This window comes from Chiloscyllium plagiosum, chromosome 3 (assembly GCF_004010195.1).
Source record: "Chiloscyllium plagiosum isolate BGI_BamShark_2017 chromosome 3, ASM401019v2, whole genome shotgun sequence".
Classification (NCBI taxonomy): domain Eukaryota; kingdom Metazoa; phylum Chordata; class Chondrichthyes; order Orectolobiformes; family Hemiscylliidae; genus Chiloscyllium; species Chiloscyllium plagiosum.
The window spans coordinates 101,625,743-101,637,932 of record NC_057712.1 but is presented as its reverse complement, the minus strand read 5'-3'; the positions used below and the strand labels follow the sequence as shown (position 1 = coordinate 101,637,932).

The following is a 12,190-nucleotide window of genomic DNA, read 5'->3' as shown; positions in this document are numbered from 1 at the left end:
TAGCTCCTTGAAAGTGGAGTCGCAGGTAGATAGGATAGTGAAGGTGTTTGGTATGCTTTCCTTTATCAGTCAGAGTATTGAGTACAGGAGTTGAGAGGTCATGTTACAGCTGTTGGTTAGGCCACTATTGGAATATTGCGTGCAATTCTGCTCTCCTTCCTATCGGAAAGATGTTGTGAAACTTGAAAGGGTTCAGAAAAAATTTACAAGGATGTTGCCAGGGTTGGAGGATTTGAGCTATAGGGAGAGGCTGAACAGGCTGGGGCTGTTTTCCCTGGAGTGTCGGAGGCTGAGGGGTCTCCTTATAGAGGTTTACAAAACTACAAGGGGCATGGATAGGATAAATAGACAAAGTCTTTTTCCCTGGGGTCAGGGGAGTCTAGAATGAGAGGGCATAGGTTTAGGGTGAGAGGGGAAAGATATAAAAGAGACCGAAGGGGCAACTTTTTCACTCAGACGGTGGTACATGTATGGAATGAGCTGCCAGAGGAAGTGGTGGAGGCTCGTAAAATTGCAACATTTAAAAGGCATTTGGGTGGGTATATGAATAGGAAAGGTTTGGAGAGATATCGGCTGGGTGCTGGCAAGTGGGACTAGATTGGGTTGGGATATCTGGTCGGCATGGACAGGTTGGACCAAAGGGTCTGTTTCCGTGCTGTACATCTCTATGACTCTATAACTAAGTGCCTTTGTTTACTGTGTAAATCTTTTATTTCGGATCCAGATTCTATTGAGGTAAATATGTAAGCCTGTATTTGATACCCTAATATATTGCTCTCCGGGCAAATTTTTGTAAGAACCATAAATTGGTATCCATTATGTTTAAGTATTCTAAGAATTAGAAACATGGGGCCAATTTTCATGTTTACTATATTCCAGACACAAGTACACATAACGTATGATTGACTTCAAAAATGTGGAAAATATTTATTCTGGATGCCTGTTTGTTTGTTGCACGATTTTATAGAGAAGAAACCACATTACATCTAGAATTCAGGGAAGGGGACTGTGATATACAGAGGAGCCTCGATTATGTGAACGAGATGGGCAGGCATTATTTCACTCGGATAACTGATTATTCGATCAATTGACTCAATGCCTTTCCTTTGGGGCTCGGAGTTTCTGTTAAGTCCGCACCCCGTTCAGGAGAAGAGGCAGCAGCAGCACACCGCGCGCAAGCCTCTGCCTACCCTCCCCCCATCCACCCCCTTACCCCGTCCAACACCTCCCCACGTCAGACCCCCAACCCCGCCTCCCACCCACTCCTGCCCCCAACCCATCCAACACCGCCACTAGTCTGTCCCCATCCCCGCTCCCACCAACCCAGCATCCAACCCCTGTCCGCAGCCCCACCCCTGTCCACTCCTGCTCCCCCGCCGGGGACAGCCGGACTGGACACCAACAACAAGACTACTGCTGCTGCCTTTTTTGGTGGGGGGGGGTTTCCTCCAAGTAGCACGCACATATACATTTTACTGCAACTTTTTGACAGGTTCCACATTTGCCCTGAACAGGACAGTGTTGGAGAGATTATCAGGGAAGGGGAGGTGAGGGTACATGCCTATGTAGAATTCCACGGAAAGTGTTGGGGGAGAGAGAGGTCAGGAGGTCAGTCATTTGGGGATGATACCTGGGCTCCCATTGATGTCCAGAACTGTTCTCAGCAGCATTTCAGTAAGCCGAGTTCGTTTTTAATCATTGTAAACAAAAGGCGCAATCAGGAAAAAGCTCTTTGATATAATGTTTCTGTCGGGACCTAGAGATCTCCTTCGGATAACTGATATTCAGATAACTGAGGTTCCTCTTACTTGAACAAATTATAAACGAAAAGGCCGAGGTATTAGTTGGTTTAATGGGAGTAAAATTGGATAAGTTCCCAGGTCCAGATGAGATGGGCCTAGGCTGTAGTGGAAGGCAAAAGAGGAGATTGCAGAGAACCTAACGTTAATTTTCAAATTCTCTATGGACACAGGAAAACTGTGACAGGACTGGAGGATAGCTGATGTGGTATCATTATTCAAGTAGTGTGGTGGGGATAAGATGTGGAAACCAAAGAGTTTAACAACGTTGGTAGGTAATCTGCTGGAAAACAATCTGAAATTCAGAATTAATCTCTCCTTACAAGGGGCTAGGATTAATCAAGGATAGTCAGCATTGCTTTGTCAGAGTGAAATTATGCCCCAACAGGTTTGATTGAATTTTCTTTTGAAGAGATGACTAGATGTAGGAATAAGAATAGTTCAGTGGATGTCGTCTACATAAACTTCAATAAGGCTTCTGTCAGGGTTTCACATGGGAGACTGTCAAATTGATAAGACTCCTAAGTTCCAGAGCAAATTAGCAAATTGGAGACAAAACTAGCAGAAGGCAGTGGGTGATGGCCAAAGGTTTTTCTATGACTGAAAGCATTCACTGGCATACCACAGGATTTAGTGCTGAGTCTTTTTGCTGTCTGTAATTACATGAATGATCTAAATATGAGCATGAAAGTTTTAATCAGCAATTTCACAAGTGATACAAAAGGATTCTATAGACGGGCCCCAATCAGTTGAATAGAACAATGGCAAATGAAATTTGATGCTGAAAAATGTGAGGCAGTGCATCCTGGGAGGACTAGTAACGCAAAAGAATGTGTGATGAATGGTAGTATCCCTTAGGAAGTGCTGAGGATCAGAGGAACCTCAGTATGCATGTCCACAATCCTTGAAAGTATCAGGACAAGTTAATTGTTAAGGAGGCATGTAGGGTACTCAAAACAAAAGCAGAAAGTGCTGGACAAACTGAGCAGGTCTGGCAACAAGTGTAGAGAGAAAAACAGAGTTAACGTTTCAAGTGCAGTGATCCTTCTCCAGAACTAAAAATAGCAGGGAAAGGATGGTATTTGTGTTGATGGTAGAGTTTAGTGGGTGGGGAGTAGGCAAATAGAGTATAACAATTTTCAATCATTTACACTTCTTGTTAGCAACTGACCCAGCATTTATCTCTCTCTTGGCTAATCATCAGTCTCCTCGTTTGCCTGTCCCTTTTGCTCTCTCTCTCTGGGCATTGTCTCCATGTACTTTAATCACTCCCACCTGACCCCAGAAAATTAAAGCTCATAGTGTAGGTGGTAACATTTTTACATGGATGAAAGATTTGCTAGCTAACTGGCATAAATAAGCTGTGTTTTTTGGCTGGCAAGGGTAACAATTGGGATCAGTTTTGGGGCCTCACATTTTTATAATTTATATCAATAACTTGGATGAAGGAACCAAAGGGATTGGGTTACTATATTTGCTGTTGACAGAAAGTTAGGGAAAGAAGTAAGCTTAGAAGTAGGGGTGAGGATGCTACAAAAAAAAGAGATAGATAGTTAAGTGAGTGGGAAAAGATCTGTCAAATGGAACATAATGTGGTAACAGTGAAATTGTCCATTTTGGTGGGAAGAATAAAACAAGTATATGACATGACAAGAGAATGCAGAGCTCAGAGATACAGACAGATCTGGGTGTCCTTCACAAAAGGTTAATATACAGGTACAGCAAGTAATGAGGAAAGCTAATAGAATGTTACAGTTTATTGATGAATAAAAAAATAGGAAGATTACGCTTCAGTTATACAGGGCATTAGCTAGACCACATTTTGAGCACCGTGTACAGTATTAATTTCCTTATTTAAGTAGGGGCGTAAATAAATTCAAAAAGTGTGTATTGTTCAAAGACACTTGTAAAACTAATATTTGAAATGGGCTGGTTGACTTATGAGGAATGACTGGGCAGGCTATGCTTATAGCCACTGGAGTTTATAAGAATGAGGAGTGATTTGGTTGAAACATATCAGATCCTGATGGGTCTTGACAAAAATGGATGTGGAAAGGATTTTTACTCTTGTGGGAGAATCTGGAACTTGGATCATTGTTTCAAAATAAGGGGGCTACCCAGTTAAGACAGTGATAAGAGTATTTGTTTGCATTCAGATGGTCATGAGTTTTTGAACTCTTATTCCAAAGGTGATAGAAGTAGATTCTTTGAATATTTTTAAGGCAGAGGTAGATAGATTATTGGAGAGCAAGAGGTTGTAAAAGTTATCAGGGCCAGGGAGAAACATGGATTTGAGGTTACAAGCAAATCAATAATGATCTTATTAAATGATGAAACAGACTCAAGGGGCCAAATGGTCTACTTCAGCTCCAAATTCATACTTGTATACAAAAGCACAGAATCAGAACTCATTAAAAATTGATAACCTGAAAAATAAAGGAAAAGTTATGGAAAGCCCTGAGCAATATTTGGTAAAAATAATGAGCTCCTGAGTGGAATGTTTGATGGAATGCACTGAATAACATCTGACATGACCCTTAACTTGGTTTTCAAACGGATCAAGACTTTTTCTTGCTATTCCCACAATGCTCCCTTCTCTCAAGGTTTCTTGAGCCCAACCTCAACCCATCCCCTGCCCTGTCAGTCTTCCCTTTCCATATCCAATTCCCACTCTGTACCTCCTCACTTTGGTTTTCCATCCCTTTGTTCGATTTACACCACCTCTCTATTGCCACAGTTTTCCCCTAGATTTTCTCTTTTTGTCTCTCATTCCCATCCTATTTCCTCTCGTTTAGGTTTTACATTCCAGTAACCACTTCTCACCCTCTTCCTAAGACTTTCTTTTTAAATTTCCTATTCTTAAACTCACCTGGGTCTCTTCACTGTCATGTCTTCTTCCCTGCCTTGTCATCACTCTACTTCCCCCTTTCTGAGCATTCCTTCCTGCTTTTTATCCTTATAACTGCAAGTTGGCAGTGAGGTAATATCAACAACTATATGACACTGCACAGAAGGGGCCATTCTGTCTGTCTTGTCAATGCTGACCCAAAGACACCCAGATGCCCTTTTTAATCCCAACTTCCTGCACACGGTCCACAGCCCTGCAGCTTACAGCATTTAAGGTGCAGATTCAGGTACTTCTTTTTTGAGAACAGCTTAGGGACTCGGCCTCGTCCACCAACACAGGCAGTGAATTCCAGACAGCTATCACGCTCTACGTAAGAAGATTTCTCTTCACACCCCTCTAATCCTTCTGCCACTCAGCTTGAATCTAATGACTCCTAGTTTTTGAACTCTCTGCCAAGGGTAACAGGTTCCTCTTGTCTACTCTATTTCTACCCCTTACAATTTTGTATACCTCAATTATGTTATCCCATTTCTGTACCAAGGAAAACAACCCCAACATCTCCAATCTCTTCTCGTATTTACAATTCTTCAGTCCTGGCAATATTTTATTATTAGATTTTTTTTTATTAGATTAGATTCCTGACAGTATAGAAACAGGCCCTTCGGTCCAACCAGTCCACACCGACACTTCGAAGAGCAACCCACCCAGACCCATTCCCCTACATTCACCCCTGACTAATACACCTAACACTACTGGCAATTTAGCATGGCCAATTCACCTGGTTTGCACATCTTTGGACTGTGGGAGGAAACCAGAGCACCCGGAGGAAACCCACGTAGACACGGGAAGAATGTGCAAACTCCACACAGACAGTTGCCCGAGGTGGGAATTGAACCCGGGTCCCTAGTGCTGTGAGGCAACAGTGCTAACCACTGAGCCATATTCTAGTAAATCTTCTCTGCACTCTCTCCAGAGTAATTATTTCCATCCTGAAATGTGGCGATCAGAACTGCACACAATATTCCAGTTGTAGTCCCATTTTGTTTTATACAGTTTCATCATAATATCCCTACTTTTGTATTCTATATCTCTGCCAATGAAGGACAACATCCCATATGCCTTCTCCACAACCATATCTACCTGCACTGCTACCTTTAGGGACCTGTGCACTTGCATCCCAAAATCTCTCACTTCATCGAGCCATCTCAGTATGCCCCCTTTTATTATTTGACCTCCCTAAATGCATTACCTCACACATATCAAAGTTGAACTCCATATGCTACTTTTTTGCCCACCCCACCAACCCATTTTGGAGCTTACAGCTATGCTTTGGGGTCTCTGCAAAATGTGTATCATTTTGGAGCTTACAGCTATGCTCAACATAGCCAATTTTTGTGTAAACTGCAGACTTCCCAATTGTGTCCCACACATTCAAGTCCAAATCATTAATTAATAAAATGAACAACAGGGGTCCTAACATCGAGCGCTGCAGAACACCACTCAAAACAACTTTCCACTCAGAAGGGCAGCCATCAACCATTACCCTTATTTCTTGTTTCTAAGCTAATTTTGGATCCAAAATGCCTGGATTGATTCTCCTGTTCCTCGATGCCGCCTGACCAGCTGTGCTTTTCCAGCACAACACTCTTCAACTGTATTGCATTAGTATTATTTTTTTGACCAGTCTGCCACGTAGGATCTTTTCAACTGACTTAATAAAATCCACATAGACAGCATGCACTGCATGAACCTCATTGATCCTCCTTGTCACTTCCTCAGAGATTACAATCAAATTTGTAAGGCATGACCTTCCCTTATTGCATCAAAAAAAATTCTAATTACAATAACCGAACACGTTAATTGCACAAGTTAGCTGTGGTTATCCATTCTATTATTGATGATTTACTTTTACCTGCACAGATGTGATGGATGCAGTGTGGCCCTGCAGAACAGCCAAGGGTGCACATGTCCGAAGGCACCAAACCCGGATGATTTTATCACAGCTGCCTGCAGCAATCATAGTATTTTCATAGTTTACTGCCATATCTGAGATTTCAGCAGAATGTCCTCGCAAAGTTGCCAGTAGCCTGCCATCATCGGTTGTCCAGATCTTCACCAGACAATCATCAGATCCCTGCATATCAAGTTTGGAAGAATATTAATGTTTAGCTCGATGATCCCTGCTAATAAAAGCTGCTTTATCAGACAGACTTATTTACTAGGTTTCCAATGATAAGACTTCATACATTTGTGCTTTGCATAGACATATGTTATGTTTAATAATATCGTTAAAATTCACATTATATATTCATATTAAAATCCTTCCATGGTCTCATCTTTCCCAATCTCTGGGCTTTTCACTAGCCCCACCACCACCTAAGCTTTCTGCATTTATCAATTGGCTTCCAGAGAATCCCAATTTGATAACTTTTCCTCCAGCTATATGGACCCTAATTTCAGAAAGTTCCTTCCTAAACCTAACTATCTCTCAATCTTTATTTTTAGATTCACCTTAGAATCAACATTTTTGACCATCTATCCCAATATCCAATTATGTAGCTTAGTGTCAAATTTGGTTTTATAACAATCCTATGAACTGAAAAATGTTAAATATATTAAATCATATTAAAGGGACCAGATAATACAGATTGAGTTTACTTTTGACTGATGATTGTCATCCGGTAAAATGCAATGGCCATTTTCAAACAAGAGAAAATTTAACAAATTTTCCAATATAATATCACAAAAAAATGTCAAAAATCCATAAAAATGTGCAGTAATTTTATTTATCATTCCTGTGATAAAAGCAATATATTACATTGGCTACATCAGCTATTACCCTGGAGGTACAAGCTCCTTTCGTCAAAAAATAAATCAAATAATTTAATTTTCAGTACAAAGTGATATCCTTATTGTTGAAATGAGCAAACAAATTGTCTCAAAATTCATTCACAGACATTATTTATTGCTCAATCCTAATTGTCCAGAGGGCAACTAAGAATAGTCGGCTTGCGGGTCTCTGTGTCAGCTGAGAGGTTTCTTCCCTGAAAGATATGTGTGAACCAGATGGGTTTCTACAGTAATGGCCAGTGGTTACATGGTCACTATTAGGTCAGCTTTTTATTACGGCTCTTTTACCAAATTTAAATATAACTGTCTATCATAATGGCATTCAAATCCATGTCCCCAGAACATTAGGCTAGAGTTCTGGATTACTTCTCCAGTGAAATTATGACTCACTACCACTTCCCCTACACACACTATCTGCACTAACCTTATCTACTTGGAAATGTAAAATCTGAGAACACATCTTTACATTAAATATGAAATAGACTTTTATCAGTAACACATGGCCTATTTATAATGTAGCTGTAATAGTAACCTCCAAATGCAAAATTATGTGATTCTTTTAACATTAATAGGCCTGACTGCACCAAAATTCAAAATGCACAGGATGTAGACAACTTATCAAGGGATTCAGGAATACTGTGGATTTAGGAATCCCAGGGTTTTAAGTTATGATAAGATCAGATAAATTGTGATTGTGGTTGTTATATATCTATTGTTTTAAAGCCTCTGATTTTACTGAGATAAGCAAGAGTTTAAATAATTTCCTTAGAGCTTTTCTTGTTCAAGGATATATTTTAGTGTTTCACAGAGAAGCAGAGACCACATATTAAAAGGAGAAACATTAGTAAGAGGAAGCAAAAGGATAATGAAAGTGTTTTGACAGGATTCGAGGACGGTGATAGTGGAAAAAGTACTTTCAAACAGAATTGTTTCTGAGGAGCTGTTTTGAAAGTCGGAAAGCCAGTGGCAGGAGGGGGGAGATATGCTAATGAGTTCCAGACAAAGAGATGATGACGATAAATCAAGCAACTGTCAACAGGATGCAACAAGGAGTTATTAAAAATATTTTGGGTATTTGTTTACAGAATATAGGCATCATTGGCTAAAGCTGCAGTTACTGCCAATCGCTAACTTCTCTGGTCCTCTATCTGGTCTCGTTTTTTTCAATCTTTGGTGTAGTTGTGCACTGCGATCTTTGCCCATTCACCTGGACTTCGCAATCCATCAAAAAATTAAGCTACTTCTTTGCGGTCAGTATTTCCATACTCACATAGCAGTTACAATGCAGAAATTAGCTATGTATCCCATCAGTCCAATTACAATTGCATCCTCCAGATGAGTAAATCGTTCAATTCAAATTTAACCACCCAGTTCACCAGACCTCAGTCTCTTTTCTCCAAGTGCACTGTTCCCAGTAAATTGAGATTCACATAAGGTGTGTGTGTTTTTTAAACTAAAACTTTCTCAGCCCTACACATAATTGAATGTTAAGAAAGATGATTAACCTTCATGAGCATGGTAAAAACGGCATTCTGAACAATAGCCATGCTATCACAAACATGTCTGGACTAATTGATTAAAATGATCACAATACTCACAGCCAATGTGATAAAACCAATCATTTTTGCAACTTTGAAAATCCACCATATATTTTACTAAGCTATCAGATACAACATCAACTTAGTCCACATTAAATTTTCCTTCACTTACGTATTGAACTATTTAAGAAACCAAAGTATACTATAGTCTATTTCTATTAAATCAAAGTACATACTTACTTGAAAAACAAGTCAAATTATTTAGTAATCTAAACCAAATTTAAATGGCAGCAGAGGAGCTATTTGAACATCATCTATTCAAGCCATTACATAACTCAAATTAAGTTACTATGAATTAAGAACAGATAATATTTATGTTCATATTAAAATAAAGTTAGCATTTATCCAAAATTAAGCCCCAATATACATGTATATGCACATATATACACCATACAATTGCATTCACCAGATAAATATATAGTGTTCAGCTGATCTGATACCTACCTTTACTTATCCTTTGAGCCTTAAATGATACATAATTAACTTACTTTTGTTATATTTTTATTTATATGAAGCAAGATTGAGAGACCTATTGTATATACTAGAGTAATAGATGACCTTGTGTTACAGTCAATTCCCAATTTTTTTAGTCAAAAATCCAAAAGTCTTTGTACTTCACACTTGCTCACCATTTAGTGCAAACCTAATTGATAGACTCTTTTCGCGCCTACACCATTCGACTTGTCAATCTAAACAGTCCAGCTGCATGATTCACATCCCACCCTTTTACCTGCACCAGCAAGAATTGGATCTGTCAGAACAGATCATTTACATCTCGGTCCAGTCCACCATTTTTAAAGATAGTCCTCCTGACTCAGCAAAAATCCAACCATATATCTTCAGCAATTTGGACTTTCACTTCAGAATTCCATCCCTAAAACCTTCCTTTCCTATTCATTTGAGGGTCACTTTAAAACATCAATTTGACCAAGTACCTTTTAATATATCTGGGTGGCACGGTGGCACAGTAGTTAGCACTGCTGCCTCACAGCACCAGAGACCAGACTTCAATTCCTGCCTCAGGCAACTGACTGTGTGGAATTTGCACATTCTCCCAGTGTCTGCATGGGTTTCCTCCGGGTGCGCCGGTTTCCTCCCATAGTCCAAAAAAAATGTGCAGGTTAGGTGAATTGGCCATGCTAAATTGCCCGTAGTATTAGGTGAAGGGGAAAATGTAGGGGACTGGGTCTGGGTGGGTTGTGTTTCGGCGGGTCAGTGTGGACTTGTTGGGCCGAAGGGCCTGTTTCCACACTGTAAGTAATCTAGTCTACTCATATTTCTGCTGATTTTTACAATGTTATGCCTCTGGGAAGCACCTTTGATGTCTTCTATATTATAGGCACTTTATAATTGAAAGTTGAAACACCTCGTCATGCTTTTCTCTGTGAAAATTGCTGCATAAATGCAGATCGCTTATTGTTTTTGAATTGCCCGTTTTCATGCCTACACTTGATCTTATCTTCATGTATGAGGAACAATGAAAAAGGAAGGAATCACAACCCTCAAGGCACATTATCAAATCAAGCCTAAATAATAAGTACGATACCATCCGTTGAACAAAAGCATTGCCATGCTGAAAGTATTTGATATTCCTCCCAAGAGTTTAAAGATTAACATACATTAAGTTAAATGCCTCTTATTTATTGCTGTCACCTGTTGTCTATAAATTATGTGATATATAAGCCTGACAATTCATCATGCCATCTTTTTAATTGTCTGCTTCCTATTTTATCTATATGCTAGTTGTGCGCAGATTGATTTGCAGAACTATGAAAATTATCTTGTGTTCGACAATAATGGCGGTCTTGGATTTTTTTCAGTACAGCCATCAAAATTGCAAAGCATGTCATGAGATTTGCATAATAAATCTTGGAAGCAATGGAAATCACTTCTATTTATACAATGCTCAGTAACCTAAGTTTTAGAAAAAAATGTATTTCGGTACAGAATTTAAAATGAGTCTCAGCTTCATAACAGGCCTCGTAACCAGCCTGGAAGAAATCTGATGGCATATCTATCTATCAAACCAATTTTAATAAATATAACTGCTCAAGACATTTCTAACTAATCTGTTCAGATGAACTAAAATTTGTCAGTTGATTCATAAATCAGTTAGCAGACAGTGTCATTAATAACATTGTTTTACCTATTGCTTTAAAGTGCTTTATAAACTTGGACTAGAAAACCGCTGGGGGGGGGGGGGGAGAAATCAGCTAAGGTTTTCACTTCTGCCCATGACTTCTGCTGTGTAGAGTGTGCATGAATGTATGATGAAGGATATTGTAATCGGCACGTTAATCCACTGTGCTGCCCCCATCACCCTATGTCAGCTGAGTATCTTGCTCAGTCTTACTTTTTTAATCTTATCTATTAGCAACTGCTTAATGCTTCCTTCAAAAGAACAAGCAAAACAACTGAATGGTAAAACTGAAAAATGATTAATGAACGTATGTCAGCAGGAAATGGTACCCAAACACTTGTTATGTCAACTGGCAATATAGAAGATTGTGGCTTCAAATTTGCAAGACAACATACAAAAGGCTTCTATTTCAAAGGCTAAAGGTTTATGTTCCTTGGAAGGTGCAGTGAATGATGAATTCAATTCTTTATTATAAGATCAGGTAATAACTGATTTACCTTAAATAAACACAAGAGATCCTTTGAAATTAATAGTCGGAACAATTCAGATAGATTGTTTTCGTAGTTCAGACTAGGATATCAGGGTGAGAGGTCATCCCTATAAAATTCACTACAGGAATTAGCCAGATGTCAAGAAGTGCTTCTTTCCACAAGAGAGCCATCACCCCTGTAAACATACTGCCAGGGATGAATATGAGCCTGTTACAATCCTTTAAAAGGGAACTTGGCAAGCTTCTGAGAAAAAGTGAGGACTGCAGATGCTGGAGATCACCTCCTCCCACCCTGTCCACTGTAAAAACGCCATCCCATATTCCCAATTCCTTCGCCTTCGCCGCATCTGCTCCCAGGAGGACCAATTCCAATACCGAACAACCCAGATGGCCTCCTTCTTCAAAGACCACAATTTCCCCTCAGACGTGGTTGACGATGCTCTCCACCGCATCTCCTCCACTTCC

General features: G+C 39.7%; 1 protein-coding gene across 1 annotated transcript in view; it reads right to left on the bottom strand.

The window, feature by feature from the left end:
- LOC122548393 (pleckstrin homology domain interacting protein) overlaps window positions 1-12,190 on the bottom strand; it is a 168,308-nt gene that overhangs the window by 125,485 nt on the left and 30,633 nt on the right. The window contains exon 2 of the mRNA XM_043686970.1: window positions 6,560-6,781. Coding sequence (XP_043542905.1) covers window positions 6,560-6,781 — 222 coding nt within the window. The remainder of the gene's footprint in view (window positions 1-6,559; window positions 6,782-12,190) is intronic.